We start from the raw sequence: 25,830 nt of genomic DNA, 5'->3' as shown, positions 1-25,830 counted from the left end.
GCAGACCTGTCAGGAGAGCTGACAAGTCCTCTTCAAGTAAGCAGGGAATGGCTACCATAGCCGAAATGTTGCATGATGACTTTGGAGTCTGCTCACACCATCTGTTTTGATCCTGCTGATCTGTCAGCAGGGAATGTTGACCATAACATTATTTCAAGAATTAGAAGCTCCACTGCACCACCACCACTGTCTTCTATTATTTTAAAATCTTTTTTGGAGCAGAAATAAAATATAAACCTTCTAACTGTAAATCATATCTGTTTTCAGTTTAATTCAGCAGCTAAGCAACTCATCGAGTTAGACAAGCCCTCGGGAGTGGACTCTGGGGAAGGAACTTCTGGGACAGCACATAGCAGCTCTTCCCAAAAGCACACAGATACCAAGAAGAACACCACAAAACGTCACTCTTTTACCTCTCTGACCATGTCGAACAAGTCATCGCAGTCTGTACAGAACCGTCATTCCATGGAGATCAGTCCTCCTGTGCTCATCAGCTCCAGCAACCCCACAGCTGCTGCCAGAATAAGTGAGCTCTCCGGCCTGTCCTGCAGTGCTCCTTCTCAGGTGAGGAAGGCATCACCTAGTAATACACATCTTCCTGCAGAAAAAATGTCATATTCTCTATGCCGCTGAACTGAATTTCCTTCAACTGGTAACATAAGATAGACCTTGTTTTTCTTCTCCACCAACTCCCCCCACTGATTATACTGTTCTACCAACCTTCCCAATGATTATACTGTTCCACTGACACCTCGGCTGATTATACTGCCCCACCAACTCCCCCCAATGATTTTTCTTCTCCGCCAACTCCCACCACTGATTATACTGTTCCACTGACTCCCGCCACTGATTATACTGTTCCACCGACTCCCCCACTGAATATACCGCTCTACCAACTTCCTCCACTGATTATACTGCTCCACCAACTCCCCCCACTGATTATACTGTTCTACCAACCTTCCCAATGAGTATACTGCTCCACCAACTCCCCCCGCTGATTATACTGCTCCACTAACTCCCCCCACTGATTTTTCTTCTCTGGCAACTACCCCCACTGAATATACTACTCCACCAACTTCCTCCACTGATTTTTCTTCTCCGCCAACTCCCACCACTGATTATACTGTTCCACCGACTCCCCCACTGATTATACTGCTCCACCAACCCCCCCCCCCCGAACCACAGATTATACTGTTCCCCAACCCCCCCCCCACTGATTATACTGTTCCCCAACTCCCCCCACTGATTATACTGCTCCACCAACTAACCCCACTAATTATACTGCTCCACCAACTCCCCCTACTGATTATATTGTTCTCCAACTCCCCCCACTGATTATACTGCTCCACCAGCTCCCCCCACTGATTATACTGCTCCACCAGCTCCCCCCACTGATTATACTGCTCCACCAGCTCCCCCCACTGATTATACTGCTCCACCAGCTCCCCCCACTGATTATACTGCTCCACCAGCTCCCCCCACTGATTATATTGTTCCCCAACTCCCCCCACTGATTATACTGCTCCACCAGCTCCCCCCACTGATTATACTGCTCCACCAACTACCCCCACTGATTATATTGTTCCCCAGCTCCCCCCACTGATTATACTGCTCCACCAGCTCCCCCCACTGATTATACTGCTCCACCAGCTCCCCCCACTGATTATACTGCTCCACCAGCTCCCCCCACTGATTATACTGCTCCACCAGCTCCCCCCACTGATTATACTGCTCCACCAACTACCCCCACTGATTATATTGTTCCCCAGCTCCCCCCACTGATTATACTGCTCCACCAGCTCCCCCCACTGATTATACTGCTCCACCAGCTCCCCCCACTGATTATACTGCTCCACCAGCTCCCCCCACTGATTATACTGCTCCACCAGCTCCCCCCACTGATTATATTGTTCCCCAACTCCCCCCACTGATTATACTGCTCCACCAGCTCCCCCCACTGATTATACTGCTCCACCAACTACCCCCACTGATTATATTGTTCCCCAGCTCCCCCCACTGATTATACTGCTCCACCAGCTCCCCCCACTGATTATACTGCTCCACCAGCTCCCCCCACTGATTATATTGTTCCCCAGCTCCCCCCACTGATTATACTGCTCCACCAGCTCCCCCCACTGATTATACTGCTCCACCAGCTCCCCCCAATGATTATACTGCTCCACCAGCTCCCCCCACTGATTATACTGCTCCCTCCACAACCTCTTACTCATGTTCTTTCTTGAAGCAGGACAGCCGTGGAAAAAATATAACTACTGAACATTTACTGATAGAAAGTGCTGCATGTGTTTTGTGTGGATTTGTAGCAGATTTGGTAGCTGATTTAACGTGGATTACAGCCTACTCGTTGCAACAAGTGAAATCAGCCATGGAAATCCACAGCATGATGGCCGCACCACTTCTCAGACTATCTGATGCATACTGTGCATTTGATGGTCCAAGACACTTCCTGATTCCTCCGAAAGCAGAACTGAGCAAGTAGGATGTGTCTAGGGCTACTGATGCACAGTGTGCATGAGTTAATCTGGGAAGGGGTGCGGCCATCTTGGATGGCAGAAGCAGAGTCCAAGAATTATCAGATTTGCAACTAAAAGAGATTGAAAAGTAGGTTGCTGTGTTTTTTTTTTTTTTTCTTGAATCGGAGGGTCGTTTTAATTACTCAATTCAGTGATCATAATGATTAAAGGGGTTTACTGCTTGGACAATCTCTTTTGTGCAAGAGTTATCAAGTGGTTATATGATCACATGGAACCTGACTGTAGAGACCACTAACAATCAGCTGTAATCCGTGTAGGAATATGGCAGTAGATGTTCAGTCCCCTGCAGTGCCACTTCAGGGGAAATGAAACGGCACACAGTGTTCAATGGGCAGTCCATGTAATACACAGATATGCCCGATCCGCCATCGTAGGAGGGCACTCTTTGTAGACACTCTGCAGTGGCTCATAGACGAGGGATTATTTAAGATAAAATTACTTGACCCTTCAGAGAGGCAACATTTGTAGTGCCCCATAATAGTAATATATGGGGATGGTTATCTTTCACAAAAAGATAACCATAGAGAAGATAATTGTGTGTAACAGCATTTCCCTCATGTGGGGGGATTATTGTAGATGAGTCATCCCTCGCTTCCGTGTCTTGTCCATTAGACTAGCTTATAACTTGATGGGAATTTATTATCCTGTAGTGAGCGCAGCATATGAGGACATGGAAAACAGTGACTCACACAGTGATAAATGGTCTGCGGAAGGAATTGTTTTCAAGAATGGGAATTAATATGTTCCCAAATTCAGCATATATATTTTTTATGGAGGCAGCAGGTAACTATAGGGGAATGAATTGAATGCCAAGAAAGTAACACAGTCAAGTCCTTATTCACTGAATCACTGCCACAAACCACCAAATCTCCATTGACTATAATAAGATCCAAAGGGTATACGGTCGATTTCAGTCTATATGCCGTCTTTTGGCCGGACAAAAAAGGCTGCATGCCGAAAGCCATGATATATGCTGGAAAGCAGCTGGATCCCCATCGGATCCCATTATAGTCAATGGGGATCCAGTGGTGTGCGACAGTATCAAACTATATGAACTCCGCCGCAACAGACTGCTTGAGTTCAAACACATATTTGAACCCAGCCTTATGTATACAGAGGTGTTATCTGTCATGGTTAACCTGTCTGTGATGATAATGTGATGGCTACTAAAAAAAAGTTACCTGTACAGAACAGGAAGTGTTGACATACTATTAGACCTAATGGGCAGTGTTAAAACTGCAATAAGCATGAACAAGAAGAGTTACAAACCTTTACAGAAGGAGAGAGGACCCTGCTCGCGAGGGCTTACAATCTACAAGTGAGCAGCAACGTTTCACTCCCTCTATGGAACCATTTTCATTTTCAAATAGATGTGCTTGTGGAAGTATACTAATCCATCTGGTTAACAGTAAATTAACTAATAAAGGGATACAGTGCATATATAAAGTGCATATATACACATAAACAGGATAGTACACTAGTCTCCTAAACATATAAGGGGTACAAAGGTGCAACCGGGGTGCAAAAATTTTGAAAATGTGGTAGTGAGCAATAATAGCAGTATTAGAGGGGCTTGACCCTTTTGAATTATTAAGAACAGGTGGGCTTGTACAATAATATATAGTACCAAGTATAACTCTATACAGGTGAACCATCTATACGGTTTGTGTGTATACGCACTTAGCACTTTACATATGCACTGTATCACTTTATTGTTTGATGAATTGTGAAACTGATTGTGTGTAGCACCTTGGCTTTGTATATATACTTTCGTTAGGACATGTAGTTGATGCTTGAAAATGGTTCCATAGAGGGACTGAAACGTAGCTTCTCTTTGGGAGAATAGATCACTGGATTTTCTTTAAGAATTTTGGTGCTGTTTCTTCCCTCTGCAATTAGTGTGACTGAAGGTTTTGGAGTCCAGCTATATTATAGCTTTTTGCTGTGCTGCTCCTTCTGACTTCTTTGTAAGTTGTACAGGCAGACATCTTCCATTTATTACACATGTATAGATATATAGAAAAGGTTGGTTTTAAACTAAATCTCAGTATCGCACTATGTTTCTCACCGGGCACATATGTTTTTCCAGTGTCTTAACTTGATATGATATTTTTGAAGCTGGTGGAGCTTGTGATTTGTAATTGTGATTATAATTATCGTCATACAGCTCACAGTAATTGCAGGTAACGTGTTCATTACAGTCAGTATGCTATAGACAAATATCACTAATGATCTTTATGATTTATTTAGATTTTTCAATGTGTCCATAAAAATGTTGGCTGTCCATGATTTTTTGAAAAATTGCCCAGAAAAATAAAAGACAAAAAATCAGTTTGGCAACCATGGATTTGACACAGTGAACAGACCCTTAAAGAAGTTTTATTTTTAATTTTTTTTTAGATTTTACGGCTGCTGATTAAGCAGGTTTCCATAAAGTGAAAAAAGCCTGCTGTAGCATAATCAGTATATTTAATTGTGTTCTTCTGTCTTATTTCTGTCAGGTCCATATCAGTACTACAGGGCTTATTGTGACCCCACCCCCGAGCAGCCCTGTAGTTAGTGGCCCTGCATTTACATTCCCACCGGAAATCGCCTACCAAGCTGCTCTGGGAGTAAGTAGTAGGCCTAAGTGTTTCTGCCGCACGGTACTTCTTGACCTCACCTCTTTCTTCTCGGTGAACTAGTAGTAAGCTTACCCTTTGGTGGTGGAAATAATGAATTAGTTGTGTACCTTTCTGTATCTAACTTAACAGATGAACCTTTTCCTTTTTTCTTTTGGGCGCTATGGTAGGAGTCCATTTTCTTCCTTCTTTGCTTAATCTTAAACAAGAACTTGTACTGAAAATTTTATATTTTTGTAGAAGTAACATATATTTTTTGTCTTCTCTCTGCTCTACAATTCTGAGGAAATTGGAGATTACATTTTCTGGTGGAGGAAGCAGTAGGCTTTAGAGCCTAAGAGGGTTTTAATGTATTCCTGCTCTTTGAGGAATCAGTAGACTTATGAAATGAATTTGAATTCCACTCTCCTTGGTTAGATCCTTCTAGCTCATTACAGTGTATAATGGTGCTCCTTAATCTATTACCTGCAATACATCCAGCTTTAAATTGAACACCCGCAGTCAAATGTCTGGAAATCCCAGAAATATCACACAGTACCACAACCCTTCCAGCTTTTACTTAAAGTAGCCCAAATTTTATTCTTATTAATCTTTTAACGAATTATAATAAGATATTATTGCAAATACATGTCCACACATGGTCCCAATACAATCTCACCTAGACATTGAGGAAAAGATGGAGAAAACTTGAGCAATCAGATATGAACTTTTATTTTTCTTAGGCATATTGTAAAATGAAAGCAGATATGACTGTAGCGGTGGCTAACATATCTTCATTTTTTCAATATGGCCACTTATGCCTTTGGACCTTGTCCTCCCCAATATTGCACTGACCACAGAACCATCTTGGCACTTCTCTTCACAGATGAGTTAGTTGCTTAGAATAACTACCCGTGATCACTGCTAGTGCATGTGTGTATAATGTGGTCACCCGTACAAAATGCCATTGTCCTAAGAAGGGAGGATTTGTATGGAAATGCCCAGCAGCTGATTGCAAAATAGTTTAGTGTTAGGGTATTGGGAATATACCCATTTATTGCTTATCAGCAAACATGTGCAGAACTGACTGTTCAAAGAAGTCCAAATAATCAGGTGTCCATAGGCAAGCCATTGACTCCCTAAAAATTACATTAAATTAATGACAGATCCCCTTAGCAAAATGCCGGGTTTTCTTTAAAGGGGTTGTTTCACTTCAGCAAATGGCATTTATTATGCACTTACTAAGGGCTCATGCACACGAACAGGGCCCATGCCCATATTGCGGCCCGCAAATATCAGGTTCGCAATATATACGGGCACTCCGTAACACGGATGTGGACGATTCACTTGAATGGGTCCACAAGATGGGAGGCACAGAGCGGAAGCCCACAGAAGCACTACAGAGCGCTTTCAGTGGGATTCCTGTCCATCCTTTCGCACCGCAAAAACATAGAACATGTTCTATTTTTTTGCAGTGTGGACTGAATCTTGCGGATCACAGACCCATTCAAGTGAATGGGTTCCGCATCCGCAAGCGGCAGGCACAAGGCCGGTGCCTGTGCATTGCGGCCTGCTATTTGCATGTGCATGAACCCTAATGTACTGTGATTGTTCATATTGCCTCCTTTGCTGGCTTGATTCATTTTTCCATGCATTATATGCTGCTTGTATCCAGGGGTTACGACCACCCTGTAATCCAGTGGTGGCCATGCTTGCACACTATAGGAATAGATGCACGGCCACTGCTTCTGGATTGCAGGATGGTTATAATCCCTGGATACGAGCAGTGTATACTGTGATGGAAAAATAAATCCAGCCAGCAAGGAGACAATATGGACAATCACAATACATTTGCAAGTGCCTGGTATTAACTTTCTTTACATAATAAATGCTATTTGCTGAAGTGACACAACCCCTTTAATTCCCCTCACTGTTTTGCTACAGTCTTGTATTGAACAGTTCTAGTTCATACTGATTAGTCCTGAAAATCATTAATTCCCTGCTCTTCCCTCCCATCTGCTGCAGTAAGTGCAGGGTGGTGGGAAGAGCCGGGCCCTCATGAATATCAGGACACATCCTTATGTGTTAGGACTTGGCAGTTAGGGCATTTAAAAGGGTTATCCAGTTTTTAGGTTTTTTTTATATACCACCTAGACAGTGGTACCTGTGGAGAAATCTATACTCGCCTGCTCCCCTCCGCAGTGGCTTTGTGGCTCCTGTGCTCTCTTCACTAGACTTCTGGTCCTTGTCTTTCAATTTGTGCTAGGATAGGGTCACATGCATCACTGCAGCCAATGACTGGCCTCAGTGGTGATGTCTCCCTCATCGGCACATCACTACTGAGTCACATGGGGACACATCACCATTGAGGCCAGTCATTAGAGGCGCACGTGACCTGGATGATGCAAGCAGTTTACATGTGTGACTGGTAGTGTAGTGAAGAATAGAGTGCCAAGGAGCAGGTGAGTATGGATCTCTCCACAGGTACTGCTGTCATGTGGATCAGTGCCAGAATTCTGTAGGATTGTGTAAATATGTCCCATCATTTAGTGTTTTACTGTGGTCTTGGCCCGCGGAGCCTGCCCCTGAGTGAAAGCCTAAGTGCTTATATAAAAACCGAGGTACAAAGATTTCCCACTATGTAACTTGTATTCACCCTATAAGACATATTGTTCGGGCCATAGTATTGGATTAAAAGTCTGGATGCAAAAAATAATGACCCCCCCCCCCCCCCCCCATTCTCGTGACAAAAATTTATAAAATATTGGATGCCTGTTTCCAGCACTTTGCACTAGTCCATTGCTTAACACACCGACAGGTATATACAGCCTGTAGGACTATAGATCTGGTCCTGTGTCTGAGTATTTCTCTGCTCTGATAACATGGCATTTACAGAAAATAATGTCCTTCTCATATCAGTGCAGTTATTAATAATAGGGGCCATCAGTGACTCACTAGCGGTAATTTGCGAGCGGAAGTAAGTGCAGCTGAGAGACTACACTAAATTAATAAGCGGAGAGCCTGCATGCAATTATTGTATTACATGAGCTGTAACCGTTACAGCCTGCCAAAGGAGGCCATAAAAAGATCACAGGGCTAAGTAGCACTGAGCTACAAAGGAACTTGAATTTGCAAAATTAAACGTTAAGTAAATCTGTAAAATGCCGTTTGTTATGCAGACAGAGCTTTTTATGTTCCATTATACATATTCTTTGTGTAATGTTGCCTTTGGCTTCTGAAGTCATCTCGCCAAGTAAAACATATGGGTTACGCCGCTGTATACATGACCATTAGCTAGATAGGAGTTATAGAGCTATTACATAGTTCTACAATCAGCAGGATTTTTTGATCCTGAATAAATAGAAATTATTCACAGAGGAGCTCTGAGGCAATAAAAGCCAGGAAACTCTTAGGTGTTATCTATTATTGTAGAGAAATGTATACTACGGCATGGCTTCTGTTACAGAAATCTGCTGCTGCAGAACCTCTTTTTAAACAGAAAGGTGAACTCTTTGTCATTCAGCTGAGGCTTGTATTATAAGATTCTGCAGCATAGAGAGGTAGTACACTTTCTAAGGCACGTGCCAGATACTGCAGAACCTCTTAAGGGACCGAAAGGGGACATCAAGTCCATTATTATAGGTTGCCTGGTCCATGAAGGAGTTGGTGGAGTAGATAGTTACCTGAACTTGCGAACCTCAAAAGTGCACCAGTTTGCATCAGTCTTCATCAGTTCTGTCATAATTATTATTAGTCTGAAGATAATGTTTTTCTGAAACCTTCCATCATATCTTCATGAAGTTTAGGCTTCATACAGAGCTTTGTACACATAGAATGTTCTGGAACACATGGTGTATCTGAGGTATCGGCATGGGACGTCCCACCGTAGGTGTGCCCTGTATTATGGAGATATTGCTTTTGGGGGGGGTGGGGGGGGGCAATATGGAACATTGCATAGTTATATAGAATTAGTATGTGATCAGAGGAATACAGAGGTGCACTGAATGGCTATGGGTTTCGCTTTATGGCTCTGATTTTGCTCAGGTTTGTTTCTCATAATCCATTACACTGCTGCAGTGCACCTCTATATTTGTTTCAGCTGTGCTCTATATGTAGAATTTCTGCAAAACAATGTGCTCCAAAATCTATAATTCATAAGTTTAATTGTACAGTAGACAAAAGAAATATGTAGTAGACATAAAAGCACTGGAGCACAAAAATAATTACAGATTACCCCAAAGCAAAACCAGGGTATGTTTGCAGAACTTTCTGATGGAAGGGGCACTTCCATCAGAAAGGGGCATTTTTTATTAAGCTCAATTTTTAACAAAATATTGTCCTTCTGTGTCAGTAAAAGTTCTCAATGGAGTAATCTCAATTTATTACTCTGCTTCACAGGATAAGGTTTAGGTATTTCTTATTAGAATAGTGGGCGGAGGACTGGGATAGCTGACAGAATGACAGCTCTATTGTCCTCTTCTTGATAGGCCTAGATGAACACGCAAGTAGAGGAGGAGTATATTGATTGGTGTAATGTGGAAAAATCCTGGCCAGCCACATTACTGGGATATCATAGAGAAGTTAAGGTACTGTGATTGAGTCATCACCCCTCACTCCTCCTTGGTCTGACAAAGACTGTTAAGTGGGTCTTTTTACCATGCTAGCAGTTCATACAGAGAGGAATCTAAAGGGGTTGTCCCATCTTTGATATTAATGGCATGAATGTGCCCTCAGCTATTTTTGGACATCCCATGCCAGTGAGTGGTGGGTGGCTATGCATGTGCAGCTTGCTGTTCACTTCAGGGTCCCATTCTTGAGATAGGAGAGGATCCCAGAGGTACAACTTGCAGCTTTCAGACATTTATGAAATATTCTATCAATATACCGTAAATGTCCCAGAAGGTTATACTTCTTCCCTACCCCAAGATTATGATCCGTTTGGATCTGACCTTTGAGATCCCTGTCGAACTTTAGGTCCCTTAGGCATTTTTTCCTTCAAGTTCTCTGCTGTTTGATGGCGCAAGGATCCAGTGGTCGGCACTTGGGAGACGAGTCCCTGTAGTATACTGAACCATAGCGAAGAATCCTGGCACATAGTGTCCTTCAAATGAAAGTTGAAAAAGGCTTGGGAAGGGCTGAAACTTGTCCTGTACTGATATGCATGAAATAAAAGCAAGGAAAGAAGGAAAGCGTGTGTTGGGATTCTTGGCCTTACTGTGATTGATGGGAAACCCCACTGAAATAAGTTCAGCTGACTGTACAGATTTCCATTAGTGAGAGTGTATCATTAATACCTCCAAAATAGAGGTACATTTCTACATCATTGTGAGTGCACACTGAATGATTACGATTCTCCATATGCTTCTAGATGGAGGATCCCGATTTGATACTGAAATTTATTACCCTCGATCAATAAGCTTAATGGAATACATCAGGGTGCCTTTTTATTGTATGTCAGTGGGTAGACACTCGAAGAATGTTTGACGTTACAGAGTAGTATTACACTGTACATCTCGTAAGAAAATAGGAGTGCACAGGAATTCTTTGATTTGTGTGCCAGACCAGTCATCAGGCACTGAATAGAAACAATCACCTATTATAAAAAAAATATTAAAGCTACATTTGTCTATCGGTTTCCAAAATACTTGAGTCCTTTCCAAGGCTGTCTTGAATGTTGGCTTGTGGATCACTTCATATCTTCCCAAACAAATCTAAACAGGAAGGATAATGACGAGGTTCGACATTAACCTCTGAAACGTAGCAACGGTTGAGGCAGCACAACTCTCACATGAACATAAATGGCTCTCGCTAATAGACCCATCAATGTGGTCAGTGGTGTTCTCTATTATGTTGTGTGTTGCTTTTTATCTTACCGCTACATCATGCAAGCATCTTCTGCTGGAAGAAAGCATGCAATGGTTTTTAGAATCGCATAACCAAATGCAGTTATCTTCTCTTAGAATGTGCCTTTGAGAATAGGACAAGTCTCAGTTTAATCACAAAGCCCTGAGGTGTTGAGCTTCCATGCGGATTACAATATTTTATCGAGATTATTATTTTTACATAATGTATAATTTGGTTTCATTAATTAGATCCAGTTTTTCTTTTTTTCAGCACAAGATGTAGCGTGGCATTAGGCTTTGTGTCCTTTCTTTTGACATTGCCTCTCGAGTCTTACTACAGAGACTCTTTAAAGGCTGCCTGATGATTTATGGATTACCATCTCACAACTGTATTACCGGTTTTCAAAGGGAGTCTTATGTGTCTTTTACGTGGTTTCTATCCTCTGTGCTTTTACATTTCAAAGAACGGAAATATTAATAGTTACAAAAACACAAGAGAGTGAGCTTATGAACAATAGCCGGCTGCACATCAAAGCCAATTGCTTGTTTTATGCTTGATGCCGTGGCTTCTGGTATGGTGCAGTTGAGGTGCTGTGGTTTGTGGCTAGTTTCACAATTCATGACATATTGTGATAGTCTTTGTGTGTTATTGATCGCATCGTTTCAGATATTTCAGTATGACTTTTCTCAGTAGCAGCCATGAGGATTGCAGATTTTAATTTGAAGAATAGGTGAATGGTCCTCGGCAAGAATATCCATCTCTGTGTATGAATACAGAAACTGGCATTAAAAGTCCCAAGCCCATTGTTTGCAACCTTTTAATTGTCACTGTGCCTAAATTTAGGCACCTATGTTGTTTGTATGTTGCCCTCAACACTTTCTGAAAAAGGGGATTGATAGGGCTGTGGTGTGTGGCGTAAATGATTACTGAAATCTACTCCAGCTATGATTTCAAGTAGATTTAAGTCTAGGTGTACAGATTGCCAGAGGATGCGGCTAATTTATGGCATGGTCTGTGCCAAACTATAAATTACGTGCATTGTCCAGCGGCACAGGGGATATCAAAGACTGACTGGTCCTTGGTAAATGACCCCCAATGAGTTTTTCCTATATGTATTTCTTATATTATGAAAAATCCAGATACAGTGAATAGATGAGGTCTATGTTGACCTTGAGGGCTTGTTCTCTAGTGGGATTTTTTTTTTTTCCTAGTAAACATGGGAGAAGATGATGAAACAAGCATGACACTTCCCCCCCAGGAAACCCTGCAATGAAGATGCCACATCCCCTTAATCTCCACCATGGCCTTCTTACATACATTATACAAACCCCCTTATACACTGCGTGCAGAATTATTAGGCAAATGAGTATTTTGACCACATCATCCTCTTTATGCATGTTGTCTTACTCCAAGCTGTATAGGCTCGAAAGCCTACTACCAATTAAGCATATTAGGTGATGTGCATCTCTGTAATGAGAAGGGGTGTGGTCTAATGACATCAACACCCTATATTAGGTGTGCATAATTATTAGGCAACTTCCTTTCCTTTGGCAAAATGGGTCAAAAGAAGGACTTGACAGGCTCAGAAAAGTCAAAAATAGTGAGATATCTTGCAGAGGGATGCAGCACTCTTAAATTGCAAAGCTTCTGAAGCGTGATCATCGAACAATCAAGCGTTTCATTCAAAATAGTCAACAGGGTCGCAAGAAGCGTGTGGAAAAACCAAGGCGCAAAATAACTGCCCATGAACTGAGAAAAGTCAAGCGTGCAGCTGCCAAGATGCCACTTGCCACCAGTTTGGCCATATTTCAGAGCTGCAACATCACTGGAGTGCCCAAAAGCACAAGGTGTGCAATACTCAGAGACATGGCCAAGGTAAGAAAGGCTGAAAGACGACCACCACTGAACAAGACACACAAGCTGAAACGTCAAGACTGGGCCAAGAAATATCTCAAGACTGATTTTTCTAAGGTTTTCTGGACTGATGAAATGAGAGTGAGTCTTGATGGGCCAGATGGATGGGCCCGTGGCTGGATTGGTAAAAGGCAGAGAGCTCCAGTCCGACTCAGACGCCAGCAAAGTGGAGGTGGAGTACTGGTTTGGGCTGGTATCATCAAAGATGAGCTTGTGGGGCCTTTTCGGGTTGAGGATGGAGTCAAGCTCAACTCCCAGTCCTACTGCCAGTTTCTGGAAGACACCTTCTTCAAGCAGTGGTACAGGAAGAAGTCTGCATCCTTCAAGAAAAACATGATTTTCATGCAGGACAATGCTCCATCACACGCGTCCAAGTACTCCACAGCGTGGCTGGCAAGAAAGGGTATAAAAGAAGAAAATCTAATGACATGGCCTTCTTGTTCACCTGATCTGAACCCCATTGAGAACCTGTGGTCCATCATCAAATGTGAGATTTACAAGGAGGGAAAACAGTACACCTCTCTGAACAGTGTCTGGGAGGCTGTGGTTGCTGCTGCACGCAATGTTGATGGTGAACAGATCAAAATACTGACAGAATCCATGGATGGCAGGCTTTTGAGTGTCCTTGCAAAGAAAGGTGGCTATATTGGTCACTGATTTGTTTTTGTTTTGTTTTTGAATGTCAGAAATGTATATTTGTGAATGTTGAGATGTTATATTGGTTTCACTGGTAAAAATAAATAATTGAAATGGGTATATATTTGTTTTTTGTTAAGTTGCCTAATAATTATGCACAGTAATAGTCACCTGCACACACAGATATCCCCCTAAAATAGCTAAAACTAAAAACAAACTAAAAACTACTTCCAAAAATATTCAGCTTTGATATTAATGAGTTTTTTGGGTTCATTGAGAACATGGTTGTTGTTCAATAATAAAATTAATCCTCAAAAATACAACTTGCCTAATAATTCTGCACTCCCTGTAGTATTTTCCTTTAGACAGCTTCTAGATGTGCTTGTAAGAAGGGTGATAGATACATGTCATAATTATTTTACTTTATTTTCTTTTAGGATTTGAATCCTCCACTCTTGCCTCCTCCACCATTGACTGCTGCTGTTGTTGTCTCCACAACTTCTGGGGCGACATCTTCTACTGCTGGACAGAGATTGGCCGGCGGTCCTGCTGAACAAGTTGCACACCTTAGGCCGTCGACTCGACCAAGCGTGTAAGTATTCGAGGGCTTGATGTTGGTGTGACAGGCCAAGTATTTCTTAAGAATGTCATCTGGATTTACCATTGGAGATCTCATTTCTTCAAGTTTATATTGTGAAGGAACAGTCTGGATGACTACAGAACCTTGCTTGTGGGATTTTCTGCTCTGAGCCTTTCATTATTACATCCTCCATTACATTTTACCAGTGTCTTGTGTTTTGTCCTTCAACTCCTTTATTATTTAGCAGTTTGTGGTTACCAGTCATTAGCTTCAGTGCAAGTGGCTACTTGTAGTTATGGTCAGTCTATAGTCCCACTTCCTACCTCAGTAACATTTCCACACATCTTTAATGACTCTACTGTGTATAGCTAGAATGGATTATGGCCAGCAGAAAGCCATATTCATAGCAATTAATGCAGATTGGCCGGGTCTTCTGTGCTACCCCGTATTTAACAGCAACATAGGATAGTGAGGGGAGACGAAAAGTGATCGATGGCTTTTCTTGTATCAGTTTACTTGGGGGAATAGTACTCTAAGGATCTGCACAGGACAGGATTGCTTCAGTTTGTGCAGGTAAAATCCACAGCAGATTAGAGTGAGATTTTACAAATTCACCGCTTTCACTATAGCAGGGGTGAAACCTGTGGTGAATTCACAGCACAACCTGCAGCAGGATTCATGTGTAATACATGCAGAATTGGCTGTAGATTTGCGACGAGATCTGTGTTTGAAATATTCTGTCCCATGCGAAATCTCTTCGACTGTCCCATTCATCTGAACGAGGCTTGCCGAAATCCATGTGCTTGCTCCAATCAGAGGAATGGGACTGATTTCCAGCCTCAGAGATTTATATCTCATTTCCTGGACAGATTTTTACATGAAAATATTGAATAAAATCATAGAACACTTGATATCTCTGTGCCCAGCATCAGGACTCTATATCTCACTGCTAGAGTGCCCTCAGTAATGGCTTTAACGCTAAAACCACCATCCGCCATCATTTGGAGGTGGCCGGGGCCAGTCCCAAATCTGCAGCAATGTCTTTTGGTGTTCCTGCAATCTAGCAGGAGTCAGTCTGGTCCCCAGCAATGTCTGATAGCCGAACTGCTGAGTGGTAGCAGTCTGGTAGGCCTGATCATTAAGGGGTTAAAAGTACAAAATAATCAATTCCATTATGAACATGGTTACCTGGTTGTACTGTGTGGAGTCTGCACCCTTACTATGCTTTACTGATGCCTTACTAAATCTACTTGATCACACAGATATCCTCTATGTTTGATCCTTACTTGTTTTCTCTAGGATCTTGATGTCTACTCTATCTAGGTTGGTTATTTCTTGATCATGAAAGCAGTGGGATTTCCTTTAAAGTATTTGCCGTAGAAGGGCGACACATGGAATAGATTGACAGTTCTGTGCAAAGTAAATCACTGGAAACCTGGTATATTACTTTTTGAGTAGAAACGTACCTGTTCAATACTGGCCAGCAGAAAGAGACTATTGTCTGATGTGGCATGCATGGCTCATGGTTTCTTTTCATATCTGGGCCATATGTATGCTATCAATATCAAAGAGAACAGAAATTTTAATAGCTTTGAGAGGACAGTCTGGACTGCTCCATTCTAAGGTGTATAATTTTGTGCAGATGAAGCGTATATTATCAGAAGATACCCCAGGTCATGTAACAGGGTTATTTTGTTTGAAGCACTCATTTTCAGCTCACTTGTTTCTTGCTTTGGAGGACCTGGTGCCTTTGTGCATTACAAGACTAGCCCATTGAATTTCATGAGCACTGTGTAATGCTTCATTATCCTTGACGTGGAGGTGCTGGGTTGTCCCCATAAACTACAGCTGATTGCTAGGAGTCCTAGCAGCAGGACACCTTGTGATCAGCTTATTTTTAAGGACACCCTTCTAAAAAGAAAGAACAATTTTAAAGAGGACCTGTCACCACAAAATGCAATGCACGTTTTGCTGAATATTTCCACACACAACGATATATCAATCTGCTCAGCTCCTCCTGATCTATAACACGCTGCCTGCAGATTGCACTTAATTTCATTGCGTCAGGTTCTTTTTAATGTAACCCTCAAATTAAAGGGATTGTCATAACTCTCTAATTAAAAGTATTATCTCATCAGAGACAACCCCTCTTAAAATGTGGCTTGCAGGGAAATCAGCTGAACATCCCATATACCTGCCCCCCTGTCAAACAGCTACATACAGCCAGGTATGGCAGACCAGAGCCACTTGGGGTGTATATATAGTGGCCCAATCTGTAGTATATATAATGCCCCCATCTGTAATATATAATGGCCTTCTCTGTAGTATAGATAATAGTCCCCTTTGTACTATACATAATGCTCTCCACCATCCCCTCATAGTGCCCTATTGCTGCCAGTGTACATATTTACACTTTTAACAATAAGCATAGAATTTGGTTTTGAGTTAAGGGTTTGGATCATGAGAACTTTAGCTACTCTGGCAATGGAACTAGCACTGTGAATAGAACAGGAAGCACAGCTCCACTCAAACTGTAGTGGCCATGCTTGGTTACTGCAGTTGAGCTCCCATTCACTTCAATGGTAGATGAGCTGCAGGAACCCAGCATGATCACTACACTTTGAATAGAGCTGTGCTTTCTGTTCCATTCAAAGTGCTAGTTCCAGCGTCGGAATCTGCAGGGAACAGCTAATCAGTGGGGGTTGGGTGTATTGGACCCTCGCAGATCAGATATTAATGACCTTTCTTGAGGATAGGTCATCAATATCAGGACCCTGGAAGACCCCTTTAGTAACAGCAGTCATTTTTGGATATATATAGGTATGTTCGCAATTATTTTCTAGCATACTGGTCTGCACCCAGTTTTTAATACTTTGCATTGTCTTGTGTTGTCCTTTAGTCATTTACATAAAAACATCTCTTTGAAGGAACCACATCAAAACCCAGCAGATCACTGGGAACATGTCCTACACATCCTCTAACTCAGGGGTGTTGGTAGGGTCTGAAAAGATCCGTGGCCCAAGCCCCAATGAATATGACCCAGTTCTCTATTCCCCCCCCCCCCCCCCCCCCCCCCCCCCCCCAACCTCATTTTCCTGTGCTCACTATACAGCAGCACATACCTCTCACATCCAGGGCCTTCCAGGTGACGTCTCCTCTGATGCAGATCTTCTCTGTCATCATCTTGTCCATTCGGTCTGGACAACTTCTTTCCTCCGCCTCGTCTCTGCAGAGTGTGACACACGGACTTCTTAGCTTCCTCACATTTCTATCATCATCCCCCAACCTGGAATCCCCCAACCTGGAATCCCCACAGTGTTATCCTGCTACTTGCTGTTCTCACCAATACCATCAAATACTATCTAGAAGGAAAATAAGAGACCCCCATAGTAATAGTGCTCCTCATAGTCCCACCAATAGTAATTCCCTTCTAGAATGCTCCAATTAGTAATACTGCCCTCTACAGTGATAATGCTCCCCAAGAGTAGTACCCCCATTAGTAATACTGCCCCCTACAGTTCCCCCAACCATGATAACGCTCCCCAAGAGTGCCCCCATTAGTAGAAGAGCCCTTCAGTATTAATAACAGATCCCCCAGTAGAAATAAGGCCCCCTATTGTTACCCCAGTGGTAATAAAGCTCTCTACAGACCCCTCAGTAGTAAAAAAGCCCCCCCCCCCCCATAGTGCTCTTAGTAGAAGTAAGGCGGATCTATAAGTCACTCCTATACAGCACCCAGTGATAAACAGAATGCCTACAATGCTCCCTGCAGTGCTCCCTGTAGGTATATTCCTCCCTCCATCATAAAGTCCCATGTAAATAACATCACACCATCTCTCCTGCCCCCCTCCAAAATACAGTCCTATGTAAATAACATCACTCCCTTCCGTCCCTTCAACATAAAGTCCCATGTAAATAACACTATTTCCCTCCCTTCGCCATAGAGTCCCATGTAAACAACATCACACCATCTCTCCAGCCCCCTCCAACATACAGTACCATGTAAATAACATCCCTCTCTATCTACAGCCCCCTCCAAAATACAGTCCCATGTAAATAACATCACCTCCTCCCCAGCCACCTCCAACATGCAATCTCATGTAAACATCACCCCCTCAACATTCAGTCCCATGTAAATAACATAATTACCCCATCCCACCAGCCACCTTCTACATACAGTCCCATGTAAATAACATCGCCCCCTCAACATTCAGTCCCATGTAAATAACATCACTCCTTCCCACAGCCGCCATCAACATACAGCCCCATGTAAATAGCATGATTCCCTCCCCAGCCACCTCCAACACACAGTCCCATGTAAATAACATCCCTCCCTCCAGCCCTAACATACAGTCCCAGTTAAATAACCACAAATCCCAGCATTGCTCTGCCTCTCCCTTCACTTACCTCTCCTCATGTAGCAGACATCACCACAGCTTCTTCTCCTCTTCACTGCTGTCCCTTCCTGCACTGGTCACATGATGGTGACATCATCGCAGGTCCTTCTCAACCACTGCCTGTTTTGCTGGTCACATGACCTGTGATGTCACCACAGGACCTTCAGATATTCCAGTGTATTAGATTCTATACAGTGGCCCCTTAAAATACAATATTAATTGGTTCCAAGACTTCTATTGTATGTTGAAACCATTGTAAGTTAAGTAATCGGTTCCAAAGCCCCAAAATGTCATCCAAGATGAGAGAAAATGAAGATTTAGGAAAAATAAGCAGATAACCAAGACAGATAAAACAATCCTTACATATAACAGTCAGGAATAGCTGCTAACTAGCAACTAGTACAGCTCTTACCAGAGAAGGGGACTTGATTGGTTGGATCTGGGTCTGAGATAATTGTATGCTGAGTCTAGTTTCAAATTACGATGGGTCAGAAAAGACCATTATATATTGAAAATATTGTATCCTGAGACCATTGTATCTTGAGGGATCACTGTACAGTTGTATCTAGCAGGCAGGCAGGACATTCGGGGCCTGGGACGAAACATCAGGGGCCCAGAGCCCGAATGTTTTAACCTAGCAACGCCCCTGCTCTAACTTCTAGTTCAGTAATGCTTCTTCAGTCCAGATGTGTAGCGAGAATTAAAGATTTCCCAATTACATCTAGTGCTATTGATTGATCGGCCAAATAATTATAATTTTGAATTGCGGTCAGATGTTGAGCCTCCATGAGATATGTTAGGAAGAGGGATTATCCTGATTGGGTGAGAGTGTTCCTGTTCCATGTGGTTATCATTACGTATTGTGGTCAGACTTCAAAGTCTGCATCTGAACGGAAACATTTGGACTTACAGTACAAATGATTACAAATGAAAATGTTTTCAGTTAAAAAGTGAGACTTATTGTGTCTAGTGTTTTTAGTGCTTGACTATATGTTTAGTGATGAAAGAGACGGCGCAGGGACTGTGCGGTATTTCTCATGGCTAAGACTTCCAGGTGTTTGGCATGGTGTCCATATGCCCTACAGAAAGTTCCTTGTAGTGCTGGAGACTTGATACAGTATATTCATTAAGAGGGATTGCTGCTTAATTGGTATTCATTTCATGACTCAACATAGACTATTGATTGGGTTTTAAATTTCATGGACATTATTAACTTCACAATCAAGAAAGAAGAGATGCAAATGTAGACATTATAGCAACCATTGTGAAGGAGAATGACAACCAGAGTGGAATTATCTTCCAGGAATCAGGGCTGTGGAGTCAGTAGGCTGTACTTGAAACTCTGACTCCTTCATGAAGGGCTCTTGTATAATAATTATTAATAACCAATTTACTGTAATAAAATGGTAACATCAGGCTTTTCCTCACCCGCATGTCAGTAATCAGGCTACTTAGAACAGAAGGATACTTTCACATCTGTGCTTTTGCTGTCCGGTTTTCAGATCCAGCATGGGATCTCAAAACCACAGCAAAACCCTTCCATTATTATAATACAACCGCCTGCATCCGCTCTGAATGGATCCGGCTGTATTATATCGACAATGAAGAAACCGGATTCGTGTCCGAAAAAAACCGGATCTAGCACCATTAACTTATCCGGCTTCATCAGTTGCCCGTGCCGCACACAAAAACGCTGCTTGCAGGGGTTTTGTTTCCATCATGGTAATGCAACAAACCAGGACGGAATGCATTCTGGTGCACTCTGGTCTGCTTTGTTCAGTTTTGTCCTCAATTGACTTATATTACGTGTACATACTTTTATAACAAAGCACATATAGTTCTTTGTAGTACTAGTAAGCAGATGATGTTCTGTTAATGGAGATTTGAAGGGGATGTCCAAGATTTTGTAAAATTTGTCAGGGAGCAGTGTAACATTTGAAAAACAAACAAACAAACAAACCTTGAGCCATTCATCGTTCCCGCAACCATTTCAGCAAGTGACTGGCCTCTGCTTTCATGTGAACGCAGAGACCAGTAATTGGCTGTATCAGTCATGTGACCGATGAACATGATGTCATCAGTAAAGGCTCAGCAGAGATCGGAGCTGCTCTTTAAAGATTTTTTTTTTTTCTTTATTTTACACTGCTCCTCCAAATTTTACAAATCATTAAGAACCCCTTTAAAGAGGACCTGTCTCCACCCCTGACATGTCTGTTTTCGTAAATAATTGTGTTCCACATGAATTGACAATTCCAAAATATTTATTCTTATCCCTCTATGTTTTGCCATTCTCCTTCTTTTCTTGCTAGAAGTACAGTATATAGATAAAGGTACACATAGGAGTTACCCATTGGGGGGGTGTCCCTGCACAGTATAGCATTGACAAGTCAGCGCTGCTAGTGGCAGACTGTGCAGGGACACCCCCCCTACTGGTAACTCCCATCATTACTTGTATCCAGGGGTGCACCACCAATGAGGCCAGATAAGGCCATGGGCTGAAGGGAAGGGGTCAGGTTAAGAAATTAGCATTGGGGAGGGGGGGCGCTGTTTCAGTTTTTGCCTCAGGCAGCAGAAAGGGTTGGTGCACCCCTGCTTGTATCCATAAACTTCTAGCAGGAATAAGAGAAGAACAGCACAATATAGAGTCATAAAACAGACAAGTTGAGTGAGGTGACAAGTCCTCTTTAAAAAGGTTACGCTTTATAATTCTAGGCAATTCCAGTAATGAAGAAATGGAAATTAAAAGGAAAGCTCTCTGAACACGACTGAAATATCACTTATTTGTAGAGATATGATTCCACTTCAAACACATGGTGTATTGGCCCTTTCTAGCTTATGTATATTTCAGTATTACTTATGCTGACGACACAAATCTACCTCTCTGGTCTAGACATCACCACCTTATTATCCAGAATCCCGCAATGCCTATTTTCCATATCCTCCTTCTCCTCTCACTTTCTAAAACTTAACATGGATAAAACACAATTCATCATCATTCCCCCATCTTGCTCAACCCCCCCCTCAACAGACCTATCTATCACGATTAATGTCTGCACAGACTCCCCGGTCAACCAAGTCCGCTGCCTTGGAGTGACCTTGGATTCTGCCCTCTCCTTCCGACCGCACATTCAAGCCCTTTCCACCACCTGTCGCCTCCATCTCAAAAACATCTCCCACATGCGCGCTTTCCTCATCTTTGAGTCTGCGAAAATACTTGTACATGCCCTCATCATCTCCCGCCTAGACTACTGCAACATTCTCCATCTGTGGCCTTCCATCTAGCACTTTGCAATCTATCCTCAACTCTGCTGCTCGACTAATCCACCTCTCACCCTGTTACTCCTCTGCCTCTCCCCTCTGCCAATCCCTTTACTGTCTCCCCATTGCCCAGCTAATTCAGTTCAAAATACTAACAAATACATACAAGGCCGTCCACAACCTGTCCCCTCCCTACTGCTCTAAGCTACTTTCCCGATACATCCCCACACGCACTCTCCGATCCTCACAAGACCTCCTTCTCTCCTCTTCCCACAATCGCCTCCAGGATTTCTCCCGTGCATCCCCCATCCTCTGGAACTCGCTACCCTAACATTTCAGACTCTCACCTATTGTTGAATCCTTCAAAGGAAACCTAAAAACTCTCCTCTTCAGACAAGCCTACAACCAGTGACCCTGTGGCCTCTATACCGCCATGACCAACTTTAACCTCACCTACTGTGTCCTTCTCCCATACCATGTAGATTGTAAGCCCTCACGGGCAGGGCCCTCTCTCCTTCTGTACCAGTTTGTAACTCGTCTTGTTCATGCTTGGTGCAATTGTCTGTATTATGTATGTATGTGCACCCCTTTTCATATGTACAGCGCCATGGAATGAATGGCGCTTTAATAATAAATTATAATAATAATATAAAAGCTATGGATACATAAGGAATGACTGCAGTTAGCTCCCATATTCCATTCTCACCAAGTTACACTAACAGAGACCTGGAAATTGAGATCTGAGGGGCTTATTTGCAAGTTTATCAAAATATGCATGGAGGGAACACCGTAGTAACCGGATCTTTTCTTTCCTTGATCAAGTAAATTGTGGCTTCTATCCAATAAATTGTTTTGACTTCTTAAATCTGCAATGTCATTGTTTTTTTAGCCAAGGAAAGAAAATCCCTAGTGACCACCTTGTTTCCTACATGGCAGCCAGAGCAGCGCAAGGTCTGCATTAAATAGTCCAGGTTTAGAAAGCTAATTTCCGATGAAATCTGTCATTTTTTGTGTAACCCTTCATCTGTAAAGACATTCTAACATCATTGTGTGTTCAGGAAAAATATCTGAAGTTTGCATGAAGCGTGGAGGTGTTCTAGTTCAGCCTATAGGACCTTTTGCATATGATATATGTTAAAATGTCTCTTCTCAGGTGTGTTGCTATCTATCCCTATTTCCCGCGCAAGGAAGATGAGCTGGAGCTGCGGAAGGGTGAAATGTTTTTAGTGTTTGAGCGCTGTCAAGACGGCTGGTTCAAGGGGACCTCCATGCACACCAGTAAAATCGGAGTTTTCCCTGGGAACTATGTAGCACCTGTTACAAGGTAAATACAAAGACATGTATATAATCTGCAAAATCAAAAACAATAGGGGGCGCTCCCTTGTGAACTACCTTAGGGTTTCCAGATAAGGACTCAAGGTGAGAATACCTTACCGAATAATGTTGTGCAATCCAGGCACAACACTAGGAAATGGCGTGGTCTCTCCTGTAGAGAGGATAGGTCAGGTTGCTGCGCTAGTTCGCCAGGATCCTCCAGACGGAGTCGGAATACACATAGGAACATCTTCGCTCAACAAGGAGCAGGGAAGGTGGCGGCCCGCCACTGAAATGTGTAGCTAGCCTTTTATTTATAGTGTTTTATGTATGTTTTTAATAAATAACTTTATAGATAGCAGAGCAACGCGTTTTTGTTTTTCTGTTCTTGTGTATTTAATCTGGTGAGTGCTCTGCCAATGTTGGTACAAGTGTGATACAGACATTAGAATGATGGTATGTACGAGGAACACATATTCAGGGCAGTGCAATAGGAAACGAGAAATAATTTTTGTAATAATTTGACAAATGCACACATTATAGGTTGAGTATCAATCTCCCTGTGAAGAGTGTACTTATTGTAATATTTGGGCTCAGGGGGGGAGTACTTTGTAGAAATCCACTGCACGGGGAGAACATACAAACAGAAGCCCCTGGTTAGATGTCTACATAGGCCCCCAGTGCAAGGTACAAGATACATGCATCATTTTGTATTAAATAAATTCCTAAAATTTAACTTTTCCTTCCTTTCATTTGCAATTCTATTAATGTTTCAGTGCCAATGAGTTTCTGCGTGTTACATATTTGATTGAATTATTCATTTTGCTGTAGGGAATGCACCCAAACCATGAACTGTTAACTTAAATCATTCTGATGGAGAATAACAATATTTAATGAAATGGCATGACAGAATCCATTTGTTATTTGGCTGCATATGTTCATAATGATGTCAGGCCACTTTATTGAGTTTCTTTTTGTTTACGCCCTTTATAAGCAACTTTCATGTATTATAATGAAAAGCTTTTATACAGTATCTTCTGAGGTCACAGAATTGCAGAAGGAAGGAAGATTTACAAATTCATGCATTTTATTTGCTTAGGGCATTAACCACTGGGTCACAAGCTAAAGTGGCCATGGCAACAGCAGGTGGAGGCACCCAGATGGTCAACATGGTGGCACCGTGCTCAAGTGGCGTGCCCTGCCAGAAGCCACAAGGAAATGGTGTGGACTTTAGCAAAACAGTGAATGCAAATGGAGTCTCCCCGACCGTTTCAGGAGGACATATCCAGACCAGCCCACAGTCTAAGGTCCTTATTCACATGAGTGGCCAAATGACTGTAAACCAAGCCCGGAATGCTGTCAGAACAGGTATGACAAGAAGATGATATATGGCTCTTGCTTAACTTTTTATTTTGCAGAGAATAAGGGAAAAATGGATAATAGAGCTAGTGCCTTTTCACTTTGTGTTGACTGAGATTTAAAGGGAGTCTGTCACCACATTTTGACATTATAAACCGCTTACATAGCGCTGTAGCATAACTGTAGATGATTCTAATGGTACCATTTTTGTGTTTTTGTGAAGTTCACCCGAGGCAAAAACTGACTTTTATTCGTATGTAAATGAGGGCTCACAAGTGCCCAGGGGCGGCGTTCACTTCGTTGGAGCCCAGGCTGCTCTGCCTCTTTTGCTCATATCCCCGCCACAGCCTCTGCCCTTCTCTTCCCTTGCGTCCTCCTTCTCTTCCAGCGAGGGAGAGTACAGGCGCGGGATCTCACTGGAAGAGAAGGAGGACGCAAGGGGAAGAGAAGGGCAGAGGCTGTGGCGGGGATATGAGCAAAAGAGGTAGAGCAGCCTGGGCTCCAACGAAGTGAACGCCGCCCCTGGGCACTTGTGAGCCCTCATTTACATACGAATAAAAGTCAGTTTTTGCCTCGGGTGAACTTCACAAGAACACAAAAAAGGTACCATTAGAATCATCTACAGTTATGCTACAGCGCTATGTAAGCGGTCTATAATGTCAAAATGTGGTGACAGACTCCCTTTAAGACAAGTAATACTTGGCTGCTTAAGAGTTGGCTCCTTTATTGGAATTTTTCCAGATGTGTTCTGAATGTGATGTTTTAATAGAACAAGTGCGAATGTCAGCGCCTTGTTTCATTACAGTCTCTTCACTGACTGTACAGATCTCCCATCTGGAACATGGCTACTGAAGGAGGGAGATCTTGACCAGACCCAAAAATTTCCTCTGGTAAGCCCAAGGAACCCCAGTCCGAGACTGACCAGACCCATCTTTCAGCATTGAATAACACTGCACACAGCATTAGAAACTAGTGCTTCCCGAAGCAGCGCACAATGTGTGGAGGCCATTGTTGGATGAGGTCTGGTCAAGTGCCCCTCTATTAGAAGCCATGTTGCTGATGAGAGCATCATAATTCATGCAAGAGACATAGTGAAACAATGGGGCAGAACTTCCAGTATGAGGACATCTGGCCAATTCTATTATAACATCATGTGAGTAAATTACTTGTAGTGCTTTTTGCAGCAGTTCTAGATAATTTTGATACAGTGACCAACCCCTTTAATTAGAATTACCCAATGATGAAAAAAAGTTATTTTTTTGCAATAAGCGCTTAGCGTTATCAGATTTCTCTGCTGTCCCGTAAATTGTGCCATGAAACTTCTGCTTGCTTGCCTGCATTGGGTCTCATTGATAACATTTTAAAGGAGAAAC

The 25,830-nt window shown here is 42.6% G+C and overlaps 1 protein-coding gene across 2 annotated transcripts in view; it reads left to right on the top strand.

Moving 5' to 3' along the window:
- Window positions 1-25,830, top strand: part of SH3RF1 (SH3 domain containing ring finger 1) — a 153,814-nt gene that overhangs the window by 115,938 nt on the left and 12,046 nt on the right. The window contains exons 5-9 of one of the 2 annotated variants that reach the window (XM_040418653.1): window positions 268-564; window positions 5,057-5,167; window positions 13,987-14,141; window positions 22,938-23,108; window positions 24,198-24,466. In XM_040418653.1, coding sequence (XP_040274587.1) covers window positions 268-564; window positions 5,057-5,167; window positions 13,987-14,141; window positions 22,938-23,108; window positions 24,198-24,466 — 1,003 coding nt within the window. The remainder of the gene's footprint in view (window positions 1-267; window positions 565-5,056; window positions 5,168-13,986; window positions 14,142-22,937; window positions 23,109-24,197; window positions 24,467-25,830) is intronic. The other variant, XM_040418654.1, reaches the window with a different exon arrangement.

This window comes from Bufo bufo, chromosome 2 (assembly GCF_905171765.1).
Source record: "Bufo bufo chromosome 2, aBufBuf1.1, whole genome shotgun sequence".
Taxonomy (NCBI): Eukaryota; Metazoa; Chordata; class Amphibia; order Anura; family Bufonidae; genus Bufo; species Bufo bufo.
This window is presented reverse-complemented; position numbering and strand designations above follow the sequence as displayed.